The 16,625-nt window shown below is 36.3% G+C and overlaps 1 protein-coding gene across 1 annotated transcript in view; it reads right to left on the bottom strand.

Moving 5' to 3' along the window:
• Positions 1–1,446: 1,446 nt before the first annotated feature.
• LOC306854925 (contactin-associated protein-like 5) overlaps positions 1,447–16,625 on the bottom strand; it is a gene marked incomplete at both ends in the record, with an annotated part of 74,530 nt that continues 59,351 nt past the window's right edge. Inside the window, 13 exons of the mRNA XM_079393246.1 lie at positions 1,447–1,643; positions 1,931–2,005; positions 2,135–2,347; positions 3,335–3,422; positions 3,753–3,886; positions 8,078–8,311; positions 9,234–9,470; positions 11,104–11,322; positions 11,711–11,881; positions 12,055–12,182; positions 12,772–12,928; positions 13,810–14,010; positions 16,350–16,469. Of these exons, the coding sequence (XP_079249372.1) occupies positions 1,447–1,643; positions 1,931–2,005; positions 2,135–2,347; positions 3,335–3,422; positions 3,753–3,886; positions 8,078–8,311; positions 9,234–9,470; positions 11,104–11,322; positions 11,711–11,881; positions 12,055–12,182; positions 12,772–12,928; positions 13,810–14,010; positions 16,350–16,469 (2,174 nt within the window). The remainder of the gene's footprint in view (positions 1,644–1,930; positions 2,006–2,134; positions 2,348–3,334; positions 3,423–3,752; positions 3,887–8,077; positions 8,312–9,233; positions 9,471–11,103; positions 11,323–11,710; positions 11,882–12,054; positions 12,183–12,771; positions 12,929–13,809; positions 14,011–16,349; positions 16,470–16,625) is intronic.

Below are 16,625 nucleotides of genomic sequence, written 5' to 3' on the forward strand. Positions count from 1 at the left end.
ATAATAAGAAGAAATGTTTCTTGAGCATCAAATCAGCATAGATAAATTTAATTATTTAAAATGAACATTGTAAATTTGTGTAAATTGTAATAATATTTCACAATATTGTTTGCATTGCCTTTTTGATTGATGAAAGAGACTTCTTTGAAAAATATTTTTGACATTTTTACGGACACCAAACATTTGAACGGTAGTATACATGCATCGTTATGCTATGCAAACCTGTAATAATACAAATTATATAAAAAATACAATATAAAATTCTCAATTTAAATGGATAAAAATGTGAAGTTTATAATTGTATGTGTTGGAGCTAGTGAAAATCTTGGCCCGAAACAATCAAGCAGAAACAATCCCTATGTTGAGCCTAAGCACAGTATGCCATACATTGCCATACATACTTTCATTTCTGCATAAATATACCAAAACCATTTCAATAGGTCATCTGAAGCTCCTAGAAAGCTCTGTTTATTAAATATAATTATGAAATGTATGTACACCATTCATTTACAGTAGTCATATAGAAAAAAAGAAGAAAAGAAAAAACAGCCATAGAATTCATTCTCAATAGAAAGCAAGTGTTTTTTTTGTTTGTTTGTTTGTTTTGTGTGTGTTTTTTTTTTTTTCTAGTCAGGAAATATAATGCACTTCAATAAGGACGAGATTTCGTTCCTGGGGTATGCTGGGTATGCTCAGTTGCGAGACCAGCTCGATTGCAGTGGGAAAGAGAATTAAACTGCCTCAATCTGCCCTTCCCATGGGAATTGGGATACACACAAATGACTCATATTCCATCCCTCAGCTGCCGCTGATATATTCTTATAGTCCTTTGGTGGTTAATCCCAGCCTTTAGCGGCTCCTAGCACCAGTCAATAATTTCAACATCAAATGAGGGGTTGTCGGATGCGGACGTCTTTAATCTTTAGTTTTTTTTGGACATGTTGAGCGATGATCGATCCTTTAAAAACAACATCTGGGAAAGTCTGCCGCTCTGCCACAAAACCACTCTCTCAGAACCCTCTCCGCTGGGGTTTCAGTCCATTAGCTTAAGCCCACTCTATATGCAGGCTCTGAGACAGGTTTGAGCAGGCACACTGGATAAAGACAATTCAAAGTGATGCTTCAGTCCTCCTGCGGTGCTGTTTGCTTGGGAAGTGTGTGTGCTGTGCATATATAACCTATTATTATGCCCGTACAATAACAATATACAGCTGTCATCATCCAGGAGGCCGGCGCACGCTTACTTTCACATACGCTTGACTCTCTTTGTAGAAAATAAGCAAACAAACAAAATGTCTCTGTTGTAATTTCTTGTGCCTGTTGGGTCATTGTTGGCCTCTGATTGGCTGCTCAGCTTGTAGTGTGGATAATACAGTGCGGTGAGGTTGTTAGCATGTACACTGGCGACAGGCTGTTCGATTAAAGGCCAGGCGCGAGATGGCGAGGTCAGATGTAGTATTCTTTGCTGTCGTGGTTGGGTTTGTGCAAGTCCAGTGCAGCCCGGTACGGAGGGTGCTCCATGCTGGGTCGGTGCATCTTTGCGGTGATTACGGGGGATGCTGGAATCCGTCGGTGACGATACAGGAAGCGGATGATGAAGGCCAACGCACAGAGGGTGATGAACACCGCTGCAGCCACTACTCCTGTTCATTAGAAAAACAAGGTAAAAATGAAAACATGCTAAATATTAATAAATTACCCTGGTTCACTACTTTGAATGCAATGGTGCGGCTTCATAAATATATCTTGATCGCTCTACAATGCAGTGCTGCAGTGGAACAAATGAGAACAACGTGAAATAAAACTTCTGATATAACTAAAGATGAACAAGGCTGTACAATTTCATTTCTAAAGATGGTTTATTACTTGTCAGATCTGAGTATTATTTTGAAAAGTTTTTCCCAGAGCACAGTATCATGGGGATCTATACCTCCGATTAGTGCCAAGTCATTTTGATCAGCTTTTTTCAGTGGATCTTTGCCTTGATCTGTTTTTGCTGAGTCATCTGCAAGCAGAGAACGAGAGCGAGAGGAAGACAATGAACTGGCTTGTGTTATTCTTTTCAGCAGGCTGAAAAACACTGTAATTTTTTAGTCTCTCTGCAGTGTGGAAACTATTAAAAAGGATCATTTACCTGACCGTGTGTGTGTATCGCTCAAAGTGTTCGAGCTGGATATCGTCCCACAACTTGATGCTTCCAGGCGGCCGATAACAGTAACTAACGGGCTTTGGCTGTTTTGCAGGGCTGCCTTCAGAGGGGTAGCCTGATTAAACTGCACGGAGGACAAGCAGCCAATAAACCCTCTCAATCCAGCCTGAACCAGTTCCTTATCAGTAATGTCAATATCTGAAACAGGAAAAAGAATTGAGCAACAGAACTTAAATGTGATGTGTGTAATATTTACATGTTAAAATACAATTTATTTCTATGATGGCAAAGCTGAATTTTAAGCATCTCAAGTTTTCTGTGTCACGTGATCCTTAAGAAATTGATTTTTTAAGATTTGATGATTTAAAAAAAAAAGAATAAAATCTTTACTGTCACTTTTGGTCAATTTAATGCAATCTTGCTGAATAAAAGTATTGATTTCTTTAAAACTAAATTTGAATGTAATCTACTGTATAAATAAACCATGTCTATGTTCACTCTTCTGAAAAGAGTAACCAAAACAAGGCTCTGTTAGTGACTTTGGAGTGAAATTAGCTGTTTGTTTGACTAATGGGAGACGAGGAGAGTAATTTGAGAGTAATTATGCATTTCACCTTTAAATGAATTCAAAGTCAACTCTTAAACTGTTTATGTAACCATTCCACCGCTTTATTTTAAAAGGAGCCGACTGCAGAATCACACAAGTAACCTCTAATCTGCTTTAAAACCTTTTTAACAAGCTTCATTATTATATTACTCAAGTCCCTTTATTAGTGTCTACAAAGCCTTTCTAAAACAGAACAAATCAGCACATTCAGTGCTGGTTCCTTTTCTATTTTGCGTCTGTATTGACTAATGAGTCTAAAAGTAGCTTGTTGAAGTTGTGTGAGTGCTTGATTGCTAATTTTAAATGTTCACTCGCCCCTATCAAAGCACTGGGGTTCGTGCCACTTTCAGACCCTCCTTATTGGCTATCAGGTAAAAAGAAACAGTCTCCTAGGCAACACTGAGACATTCCATTTGGCTTTGACTTGGCAACTCACCTGTGACAGTGCTGTCAAAAGTGTGCCTTCCTACCCCGACAACCACCTACCCTGTCCTAACCTGACTCACTGAAATGTGTGAAACAGCACACAAGGAACATGAAGAAATGGAGTCCTCTTCAAAAGCCTGTCAGAAACTCACCTTGGATTCTACCCAGAATCACTGACCTCGCCGGGCTGAGAGCAGAGCCAGGAGACAGGCTGTACTGTTGGGTTATTGTGTTGTCAATCTGGAAGGGGACAGATAATGGCAGATAACTTGGGACGATTGATAAGTAATAGATTTGAATTGGTCACAGGAAAAAACAAAAACAACATTTCAGGTCGCTATGACATACTTTTAGAAATATCATTTACATGTTACAAGATCTTTAAAATTTCAGATAAGTTATCAGACAATCATAAAAGTCATCTGTTCTCATTGCTGTAGAGAGTTGAGTATAGGTGGTCAAGTAACAGAACAAAGTAAAAGTAACCCAATTACTATTTCTCAAGTAACCCTTTAGAAATCAGATACGAGCCACTGTGTTAAAACTTGTTGCAATGAGACAAAGACTCACCTGGACAAAAAGCTCCTGTCCCTTTCGATTGATTTTGATCCAGTGGAACTGTCCGTCTGCTAGATTGGATGACACTGGGCTGAACGTTTCGGTTTGTTTTTCTTTGTTCAACAAGTATCGTATTTGCAGGCTGCCTGGGAAATCAGAGTAAAAGCTATTGACTTAAAGTCACAAGGTATTTGTTTGATCAAATAAATGAAGAGTTGTAACATGACAAGTAGAAATAATGTTTTAATTACAGTAATGGGTTGAAATACAAACTCTAACAGGTTGTTCAAGACCCCAGTGTAAAGTGTTTTTGTATCACCGTGACAAGATAAGATAAATAAATAAAAATGATGGTATACTGATACAAGAAATATGCACTAGAATAAATGTAGAAAATTGTCTGCATAGGACAATGTTTGATCATGTTTAGTGATCATAATATAATATTGATAAATATAAAAAAGTCTCTAACACTAGCGTTCTCTATTCTTTTTCTATTCCTTTGACTTGTTTTCTTTTTATTTATAATAAAAAATGACTCTCTAACACTAGTGTTCTCTATTCTTTTTCTATTCTTTTGACTTTTCTTTTTTATTATTAAAAATGGCCCTCTTACACTAGCGTTCTCTATTCTTTTTCCATTCTATCTACTTGTTTTCTTTTTATTTATTTTTTATTTATAAAAAAATGGCCCTCTAACACTAGCTTTCTCTATTCTTTTTCTGTTCTATCTACTTGTTTTCTTTTTCTTTTTTATTTATAAAAAAATGGCCCTCTAACACTAGCATTCTCTATTCTTTTTCCATTCTATCTACTTGTTTTCTTTTTATTTATTATATATAAAAAATTGCTCTTTTGTTGGTTTTGATTGCTTCTGTTGTCCTCATTTGTAAGTCGCTTTGGATAAAAGTGTCTGCTAAATGACTAAATATAAATGTAATAATATAAAAATATATGACCACAGAATGCTGCAATTGACCAATTAGAATCAACTATTCCAGAAAGCCATATAATAAATCCATTTACACTTAAAAGTTTTATTTCATTAAAACTCATTTTTATTCAATAAAAAGTTTTACATATAAGAAGTGAAGCGCCTTTTATAAATGTAAGATGAGGACTTAATGTTCAAAAATATGGGGTCAGTAAGTTTTTTTTTTTTTTTTTTTTGTTAAATAAAAAATAATATTTTTAGCCAGCAAGAACACCTGATGGAGTTTTGGTTCTTGTCGCCTATAGCTTGCTCAGTTGGGTTTAAAAGACAAATACTATTCAGTAATATCAGTGATTTGACTGCACTGAGACTTTCATGAGAACACAAACTGAACTAAATTGAGCTGGATAATGACACTACTGTGTTCCGTGTAACTGCTTTATAGCTGAATTGAACTTATTTCATAATTAATTTAGCAACATCAACACTTATTTTCCTCGTTATTACTGTGAAAGTGCTTTGAAACAATCTGTATACAGCACTGTATAAATTAATGTGATTTGACATTAAATATTAAATACTTTACAGTATTTTAATCAAATAAATGTAAAAAATCATGAAAAATGGATCAGTTTCACAAAAACATATTAAGCAGCACAATTATTTTAACATTAATAATGAAAAAAAAAAAAATGAAATTAGAAATCATTAGAATGATTTCTGAAGGATCATGTAACACAGGACTGGAGTAATGATGCTGAAAATTCACAAGAATGCATTTCAGGAATAAATTACATTTTAAAATATATAAAAAAAAACAGTTATTTTAAATGGTGATAATATTTCACAATATTACTGTTTCACTGTATTTTTGATCAAATAAATGCCACATAAAGTCTTGATGAACATAAGAGACTTATTTCACTTCTTCAAAAAACATAAAACAAATCTTACAGACTCTTAAGCTTTTGAATGGAAGCTTACAGGAATATTTTTGGCCTAAAAAATAAAAACGCAGTTTTATTTTAGATCGAGCAACTGAGTGCACATGCAAACTAGTTCCCAAAATAGACAATAAAACAGACTCTTTGTATATTAATTAAGTGTTCTGTCATCTCACTGCAATTAACAATTTGTGATTTATGAATGCTTGAACATGTTTAACAGTCATTTGGGATAACAGGACCAAGCAAGTCTTCGTAATCACCGCTGCACTTTAAAAGTTCTCATGTGAATTATTATTTCTCTTATAGGTAACATGACTAACTCCATCTACTAGCCCTCCCTTTTCTCAGTTAGGGTTTAAAAGACAATTAACATTCAGTAATAATATTGATTTGACTGCACTGACTCTATCAGACGAGAATGAAACTTGAACTGAGTTGAGCTGAATAATGACTCTATATTGTCTTCTGTTATTGAGCTGAATTGAATCAACATTGAACTGACTTGAGCTGAATAATGATACTATTGTCTGTCAATTTAAATTAACAAAAAAATATGTAATTAATAATTTTTATAGTATTTGCTTGCTTCCTGGCTTTCCTTAAAAATGCTTTCCTTCTATTCTGTATTTCCTGCTTCTCTCCTCAGTGCTTCTTTTTATTACCTTTCTTTCTTTTTTATCCTTCCATGTTAAAGATAGATCTGTATTGGTATCTGCTGTGCAAGACATGTTAACCAGCCATGTGTTTTCTTGATGAGATGGTGACAAATTCCACTAACTGGAAAAACAATTGGTGTGAAAGAGTGCTGTAAATGGTGATGAGTCAATGGTTGCAAGAGCCTACCATTTAGATGCCTTGTGCTCTTTAGGTAAAGGGTGTGGGTGTTACACAGAGAGGAATAGAGCATATGTGCATATGATACACTTTAATGGACATGTGTGATTTTCAAGCATATTGAGGTGCCTGGTTGAAACAGTATATGCCAACAAGAAAGGTACACGGTGTGAAATTGAAGAAAAAACCCAACAAAAATACTTGTTTCCTTGACTTCTTAACTTGACTTTAGGGGAACAACTCTGATGTATTTTCACTGCTCTGTAAAAACCTAATCTGCATAGCTATAATTTCATTTTTAGAGCTCAAAAGGAAGACAGATATTGCATTTATTGCCATTTAGATGTTTGGGGTCAGAATTCTTTTTTAAAGAAATTAAATATTTCATTCTTTAAGGATCCATTACTTAAATCAAGAGTAAAAGTAAAGACATTTATAGAACTGCAAAAAAAAAAAAATATATATATATATATTCTGGTCTATTAATCAAGAACTTTCTGAAAAAAATATTAAGCAGCATGTTGATAATGATAAGAAATGTTTGATCAAATCAGCATATTAGAAGAATTTCTGAAGAATCATGCGATATTGAAGACTAAAATAATGACTAAAATATACTGAAATAGAAAACAGTTTTTTTTTTTAAATTAACGTGTAACAATATTATGGGCTTTATTGCATTTTTGATCAAATGCCATGAGTTTGGGGCTGGGGGGTAATTGAGAATGAATGGGGGAAATTCACATGAGAGGAGGCAATGCCTCCATCGCGATTTGATTGGATATGACTGGTTATGCTCGGCTGTGATTGGTTCATGCAATAAATCCTGCCTCTTGTGTTCATGTGCATTCGCGAACCAGTCTGAATGGAATAATGGAGTTAATGGGAAAATGGGAATTTAAAAAAGCATGTAAACAACACACATTTAGATATAACCACTTTGTTACATCAAAATAAGCCTTAAAATGGCCTGAAAACATGATCTGTGTGAGTTTTTAGCGAGTAATCAGCTTGGTAAAAGTTTAAGTAAATCTCCGCATCTGTGACCAATATTTACTGAGCTGTGATAACTGATGACCCGAAAAATTCAAAAATAGTTAAAAAGTTAACTATTAAAAAGTAAAGCAGAACATAAGTTAACAAATAAAATATAATGTTTAAATTGTTACTGCCTTGAGTTATTATTTTGGAATAAATGTAAAATGCTTAAAAACACCAACTTAATGAGATAAATAGAAAATAAATACAATATTGATTACATTGTTAAAGTAAAAATATAAAATAGAATTATTATTTTTTTTCTGATAGTGCAAGTAATATTTATTTAAACAAGAAAATGTGACTGAGACATTTACATTTGATAAAAAAAAAAAATCAAATTAATTTGTTCATTTTTGTTCATTTCAGAACACCACTGTACACACACACACACACACACACACACACACACACAAGTTTGTTTTTGTGAAAGAAACGAAAAAAAAAAAACACCAAAAAAAAAACCAAACAAATAAATAAATAAATAAATAATATTGTCCTTTCAGGAGCTTGATATAGGTTTGTAACAGGATGAGCAAATTATGACTATTCCCCAAGGTTTAGAGTAATGTATGACTTGGTACCGTTTGATGTTAGCATAACAGCCATATAGTGCTGGTCCACAGTGTGCGCTGTCAGGATCAAGGCTGGCAAATGATGCGTCAAGAACCCAAACGACACTTTCTCTTGAGATTTGGTAACTTCAGCATCATGGAAACCGGCCGGAGATCTTCTGGCCTCCTCATTCAGTATTCCGGAAAATGGCTCCTGGAGAGTGTACAGGACTGAAGATCCACTTTCGAAGGAAGCTGCTAGAGCTGTGATGGACACAGAGAGACAAAGCAGTCCCTGGTGAACTTCACTGAGAACATCATCATCATCGCTATGCAAATTCAGATTGCGTGCAAAGGCAATGAACTCTATGTCCCATCTGTCATTATTAGAGCTATAAAAAACAACAACATTAGCATTGTTTCCTCCCCAACCACAGCTGAGACCGTGGCGGAGAGGTGTCCTACTGATTCTGTCTGTCTCTTCTCATTTTCTGGTCATCTATTCTAGTTAGCAGTAAACAGCCGTGGCTTGAACGGACCCGTCACAAAATCCCATTGTAAAGAAACAAAGCCATTACATCACTAATCTGACTGACAGGCTGTTGGATTGGTAAGAGGCAGATGGATGGCCGCTGTAATTAAATTCCATTTGTCAGTTAAAGCTTTTGTGCCAAGGCCTGTCAGCCCAGCCTTAAAAAATTCAAGGTGAATACACCATCATGTTGTCATCCATTGGCGGCCGACCCTCCTGATCTAATAGAAAATGAAAAGTTGTCTAAAACAGATGAAATTGAGAAATATATATAGTGAGAAATATAAATTGAGAGTATATAGTGGGTTGACTTTCATTCCTGTTGCACACATTTTTGGTACAAACGTCTCATACTGTGAGACTCATGCCACATCCAACAGCTCACCGCAAGCCTTGGATTAAACAGATATTAAATAAACTCCTATAGAGTCCTGATTTGATTTCTCTCTGTTGGCTTTGATCTAATTGTGTGATTTTACAGTGTAAATCCAATAAAAACACTTCCGCCATCAGGAATGCCAACACTACGGTGTTTGAGAGCTACAAGCGTCTGAGGCGTGCTTAAGTCCAGAGTGCCTGTTTCATTCAGCTCTTTTTGATTGGTGCAGCAAGACCAGTGAAAGCGAACTCACCCGGAGGCCATCGTAACCTCACCTGTTCTGCAGTGTGGCCCGTCGAAGGCTGTCTGCGTGCAGTCACAGGTGTAACTGCTCCTCTCTTCCACACATCTCCCTCCGTTATGGCAGACGCTGTCGCTGGTGCAGTGACCCGGACAGCCGGAATTCACCCCCGGGGTGGTCTTTGCACGTTCATAGAGGTCAAGGATAACCCCGTTAATGGTGAGGGCACGTAAGCAGCCCAGAAAGCCCCTCTGCCTAGAAGCGGTTCCTCCTAATGGGGAGAGTACAATGATTAATTGTCATAGGCAAATTAGAAAGCCAAGGCTTTTGAAGTCCATAATAGTGTCATTCTCAGAAAAAACTGTTCCATTTATGTGCTATGTGTGTCCCAGCTTAATGAATTAATTACCTGAATTTAATATTATTATTTGATAGTTTTACTCTGTTTAGTGCGTAAGCAAAAATTTAAATATTTGATTAATATATGACCATACTTTTACATCAATTTACATGTTCCTATTCATCACCACTTTAATAGGTTTTAGAGGATACAATTTTACCTGCTTTTATGGCATTAAATTATTTTTATTAAAAATATGGCATTATCATCATCATACTCTCAAATAATTATCTGCTTTTTGTGACACTGTATTTAAGGGAGTGACAGCATAGCATTTCCTGACCATGTTTTTTTTAACAGAGATAAGTTTACTGAAAAGCACTCTTGTCATAAAACACACTGACTGCAAATAATGTGGTGTGAGGGCTTGACACAAAACTTTATGGACACAATGAAAATGTATAAATAATGTTTTTCCTTAATTAAGAGATATAAGAAGACATTTACAATCTAAATTATTTATTTGAATACAAAAAGTACACTAGGTTTTTAAATATTTTGGCTTCAGACTGAACTTATTAAATAATTATGTAATTATTTTTATTTTAAATGTTGAACTAAATGCCAGATGCAGTTTACTGTGCAATGCGGAAAATTTGATAATACACAGGCCCAAAATACAGCTGGACAGATGAAGGATGGAGATGCATCTTAAAAGCATCTTACATATAAAACAGCAAAGTTAAAACTTTGTCATAATTCATGAACAGCTGATCATAAGAAATAGCTGAGTATAAATGTGCGGTATTCACTTACTGCCGCTGCTTTGAAACTGCAAGCCTACAGAACGCCCACAAGACATTGCCACATTTTTCTTTGAAACGTGCAGTGCTTGCATTCATTTAATTAATTCAGAGACTAATTAATTCAAAGTTTAATAATTACAATAGACCGTAATGCGATTATTGTTTTTCCATACCCAAATTTAAGACCTATAATAATTCATTTGTTATACTGTTTAAGGAATGTATGACTTTTTATGACCTTAAATTTGATTGAACTGAATATAAAACACATCTATTTGTCATTGCAAAATTGCCAGTGGAATGCTTGCATTGTAATAATATTTTTGCACTGATCTTCAACCCTGTAACATCTATCAACACCATGATTCCTGACTTATAAATATGATCACAGATTCCTTCTATTTCAATTATCTAAATTTTCTCTGTTCCCAGAGGTATTCTTAGCTCAAGCTAAAGTACGCTTACCCCCGGTTTCACAGACAAGGCTTAAGCCTAGTCCTAGACTAAAATGTAATTCTGAGCTTTTTCAACTGAAAGAAACTTGCACTGACTGATCTTAAAACATGCCAGTGCCTTTGTTTTGTCTTAAGATGCACGCCAGTAATGCTTTTTTCTAAGGCATGTTTATAAAAATTACTTAAATGTCCCAATTGGACTATGGCCTAATCCTGGTTTAGGCTAAGCCCTGTCCATGAAACCGGGCCTTAGTGTTATTTTTTCATTGTTAGTGACATTTGCTCGATTACTTTTCTGCGCACCCACAAAGAGTTGACTGCTGAGCTGAAGGCGGTAAGGTCTCTCAGATGGTGCTTCATTTAGCTTTGGCGGCAGAGAGTCAACCTGTAGAGAAGCTTCTTTCACATTTCGCTCAGCACGAATATAATGCCACTGACGATCATTCAAGGCTATAGGTGACTGAACGGTAAGGATAACTGGTCCGTCCCCTAGGTCGAAAGTAAAGTTCACTGTATATGGAGCTGAGAAAGAAAGGGGAAAAAATATCACACTGTGTGGTTTAAACAAATGTATAACAATGAAGTTCATTGAAAGTTCACTGAATGTACTTCTTAAAAGGGCCTCTGAGCACTTCTTCACAACACACATGCTGAAACCCTTATTTTCAGGTCAGACAAACCCAATATCTTATCCTTAAAATGAACTATTATGTAATTTGTTTCTCTCTTGCTTTACAAATAAAATGACAAATAAATAAATTGTTTCTATTTAAAACTGTTATTTTTCTTATGCAATTTGGCTACAGTTACATTTATATTTATAATTTAGATATTTTCTTGAAAAAAAGAATAAGAAAAACAGTCTTTTTTTTTTTTTTTTTTTGCAAGTAATATTTAAACAAGCACTCACGACTCAGTTCCAGCCTTATGAAGTCTCTGACACCCAGATTCTCCAAGAAGACTCCTGAGAGAGCACTAGTTTTGAAAAAGAGTGAAATATCAACACTCAGTTCAGCTTGCAGAGTGGGGAAATGCAGATAGGAGGACTCCTGGTAAAAAGAGGCAGAGTTCCAGAAAAATCCTGCAGCAGAGGGACAGGCAAGAAAGCACACAGCGTGTTGAAAAACAAATTGTGCACTGAATTCGATAAAAAAAGGTCCATCTCTTCTGCATTTTGAAATATGAAAATATATTCAGTAGAGAGCCATATTACCCCCCCATTCCCCTTTTAAATTTGGTAAACAAAACACCCACGGTCGCCATAGCAACGCAGCGGTCCAATTTGGAGCTCGGCCTGCGAGTTTGTCCGGTTTGTGTCTCCAATGGCGATCTCACTAAGGGGTAAATGGTCTTTGTAAGACAGCACACCAGTATCATTTGCCCTGCAGGAGGAAAAAGAGAATGAGAGAATGTGCAAGAGATGAGGTAATGAGCGAAAGGCTAGGAGAAAGTCTTTTTAATCTCTTTCTGAGGTAGTAGATTGCCCTCTGAGGAGCGAGTGTGCCTCACTTGTTGCTTAAAAAAAATTTATAATACTTGCCCTATGGCGAGTATTAAGCTTTTTCTGCTGCGTCTTGGACACCTAATGAAGGGTGTTAAAGTGCACTTCCTATACAGCAATTTAATCGACTAAATCTCTGCAATCTGCCTCAGATTTCTTTCGTTCCATGAAAAATAACAATCCAATTACCTTACAAAGTAGGGAAAACTGCTCATTCAGTGCCATATGTGCGGGAAAAACTGTGCTAGATGTTATGTTTTCTGAGAAATGGGTACTTATAGAGGAAGCCTTTGTGAGGTCTTTTATAAAAAACAAACTGTTTATTACATAGTGCATAACATAAAAGTGACTGACAATTATGTATTTTTTGATATATGGGTTAAGGTCATTGGTCTATATTTTACTGGCCATTGGGCTCGTTTTGTTACACAGAACTGGCAACCGTGATTCACTGTGAAATTAAGATTTACCAGGTGTCTTGGTCTGCATCACAGTTGCAGAAATAATTCATGTCCCTGCAGTTGCCATCCAAACTACAAGAGCACTGCTGGACCCCAGGCAGAAATCCTCCCCAATATGTTCTTTTCACTCCGTCTCTATCAAGCCACCATGACAGAGGAGTTCCATCTGAAAACGGACAAAATGCCCCAAGGATAAGAATATTTTTTACTTATCTGGAAGTAAATAATTATGCAAATAATGACAACACTGTTTGTAGTCTAATGTAATTTAGTCATGCATGATGACATCTGGTCTCCTGCCCCTGCTGGTCAGTAATGGGCTCTGAGACTCCTGTCAGTCAAGTAGTCGATATAGTATTGCTACAATGTGCGTGACCAGACATCTGCTATCACAGCGGTGCAGAGATATGGCCAAGAGCTTAGCCAAAGACAAATGGCAATCAGATATGCAAGATGTCTAATGCTGGAGGTTCACCATTTGAGCGATGTTTGATCAAAGGTTGATCTTTTGCTCAAAGGCTTCACTGGATCTCATTCCATTGAATCGAAATGAACCCAAAGTACGAGCCGAGCGTTTGAGGATAAGTTAACTCCAACTCAGTTAAAAGCCTAAATATATCAACCCCGCAAAGTCGAAAGTATTATAGCGGTGTGAGAAAAAACATATGGAATAATTTAGCGTACCAGTGTATAATCTTTTTAAGGCTTTATGCATGCCTTTGCAATTCAAATGCTCTCATCACGTCCCATAACCATCCCTGCATGACAAGAATTACATTCTAACCGCTTTTTAAGTGAACATCATCATTCACCGTGCATCATCGTCATGTCACACTTGAGCCCCTTTAATATCTGTGGTAATAACCTGCTGTTGTGAATCATTTAGCTGTGAGGTACTTTTTTGTTCCTGAGGAACATATTAGCTGAATTTAGAGGATTAGAATTCCTGAGGTAACATAAATCACACACTTCATAAGAAAGACAACATTTTAGCGCTACAGTACACGAAAACAATAAGATAGACTAGAGTAATAAAGCAAGACCAACCCCAGGTGTCAAAAAGCCGAGACTTCCTGCAACGATATTTCACTTCCTGTTGGCAGTGCTCCGAGGAGGTCACGAGTGAGCGGAGATGGTATGGCGAGATGGTGTAGTTGAAGATGAGAACAAAAGGGCTGCGTGGAGTGGATCCTCGAATGTTGATGGGCCTCATGTGATCGTGCCCCACTACGGTCCAAACTTTATCTTCTGTGCAAGAAACACACACACAACAGAAACAGAAATCCCCATTGACTCGGATCGTGTATCAACCCTCTCAAGTCTGCACTCAATCGACCGTATGTGCTTGTGAATGAAAATGAGAGATTAACGGAGTAAAGGAGTCATATGCAAATACCTGATGAATATTAAGCAGAGAACAGAAGGTCACTCATTCAGGAGAGTGTGAAATGATGAGAGGATGGTAGTCTACCCTAGCACCTTTCCCTATGCAAATTGAAATTGCTGCATGCGATGTCCAAAGGTGCCGGTTTGCCGTGTCTTGCAGAATTAGTATGGCTAATAGCTCCTGTAATTGAGGTCAGTTTCAAACGATTTTCTTGCCAGTGCTTGTTGGCGTCGCCTCAGAGAAAAGGTCTATTTGTATTGGGACTTTGGATCTTTTAATACATTCACCGTGACAAAGCTAACTTTGCAATCTGGCTAAAGCTCAATAAAAGCTAACTTTGTAAAATAAACCCAGCTTAGTCACGCCAACATGCAGCAGGTGGTCACAGCGTATGACAGTTTCCCGGTGCTTACTTTTCTCTGCTCAGCTTGCAGCTCCAATAACCTCAGAGCCAAAGCCCACTGCCTATGAAACTAAGAAAAATGAAGCTATCAGTCGCAGCTAGTACGTGCTCCCAGTCTCTGCAGGCAGACATGCTCCTTGACTTTTTTCTTCCTTCACCTGCGCTCCTCCCTGCTGCTGACATAATGGGGCTTGAATTTCCCTGCATGATGATATAATGTATTACAGTCTTATCTCAGAGACAGATCAGTTCAACATCTGATGCAGCGGAGAGAAATGTCAGATGACAAAAACCAATGTCGGTGAAATTTGTGATGAAACCTGACAGGAGATGTGAGAAAACGCATTGTTCCCGGTGACAGAGGATGCGTCTGCTTGCCCCTACATGTCTTGGTAAGGTGTTATAAAGAGCTATATCTTGCCATATCAAAACCGGTTATAAAGAGCTCATCACTAAATGTAAATTCCGAAAAAAAAAAAAAAAATTGTTTTTAGAAAAATAATGTAAAATGCTACAGTAAAAACCGGTTAATTGGTTTACTTTAAGTTACCTTACACATTCATTATTTTATTTTGTTTTGTAAATTACAGTCAAATATATTGTTTTTCAGATTAAAAAACTGTGAATTGCCATATAATTCACAATAAAAGTGAGTGTGACATCACATATGATTCTAATTTATTTAAATGTTTTTGTTTCTTCCTTTTTATGTGATCAGTAGTGTATGTTCGGGTCTTTTAGGTTATATTTATGTTTTTTAGTTAATGTTTATTTAATTATTATTATTATTATTATTATTATTATTATTATTTTTCTCTCATATGTGTGTAATGTTTTAAGGACAGGCCAATTACAATTTACTCCGATTCAACATGTGGCTTACTAATTTGCCACTTGTATTTTGATGATATTCATATTTGTACATTTTAAGGTAAACATCTTTTTAGGCAGGCATACTGGTGATATTCTATGTATTTTCTAATGGTTGTAAATAACTGAAAGTGGGCTTTGAAATGTATTGTTGCTTGTTAACTCTATGTGTTTTATTTGCATGTTTTATTCGCATGTGTCCTTAAGTGTCGAGTAAGGTGCCCAAAAATAAAATGTATTATTATTATTATTATTATTATTAAAAAGATTTTAGTAGTTCAAGTACCAAAATAAATTCTAATAATTCTGTAATACATGAAACTATCATAGCAGAGAGATTTTTATTTATTTATTACAGTGTGAAGTTACTACAAAAAAGAGCACATACTGTATAGGGTCAAATTCATTAAACTTGTGCAGTCCTTCTGTTCTCTTTTTTATTATCAATCAAAAACCAGAATCTCTCACTAACCTCCTCTAAACCACTCAAGTGTGCAGTGTTTAGCAATCATGGCAGGAGTCATTGCTTAAATTATGATTAAGTGATGGAAAACTAATAATCCATCATATATCAATGAAAATAAACTACGCTAGATGCAAATTATTCCCCCACAGTTTTGGGATCCAGTCTAACTGAATTAGGGATGTTTGTGTGGTGCCAAAAGAGGAAGGTTGGCCAACCCTGATCCAACCTGCTGAACTAGACAGCCGCATGAGATGCTGAACTCACATAATGAGATGTGTGATTTCTCCAGGCAGTCCCCCACACATGCTGAGGTCACACCTGTCCATGCGCTGAATAAGGTTTGTAAATGAGAAGTGCTTAGCTTTGAGCTTCATCATTCAATAATGTGAAAGATGATGAACATCAGTGTATAATACATCTAGAAATGTGCAAAGCTGAGTATGCATATTTGGGTCAGTCACCTGCCACGGTGCAGTTGACTTGAGTGTGCTCTAGAGGTCCGCTCCCATCAAGGTCGATTGTAAACACACTCGACTGGCTTCCTGTTTTCCTGAAGGCCTCGCAGGATCGCTCATATATTGCTGAAAATGATGAATCATAGAAATGATGGAAATAAATCTGCAGTTTTTATGTTGTGCTTAATTACAGAACACTTGCATTTTGGAGCATCTGCATGCTTGGCACAGGGATACTGAGATTGTAGGAAGAGGTAAACACAAAAGTAAGATCAAGAACAT

Source organism: Barbus barbus, assembly GCF_936440315.1.
Source record: "Barbus barbus genome assembly, chromosome: 35".
Classification (NCBI taxonomy): domain Eukaryota; kingdom Metazoa; phylum Chordata; class Actinopteri; order Cypriniformes; family Cyprinidae; genus Barbus; species Barbus barbus.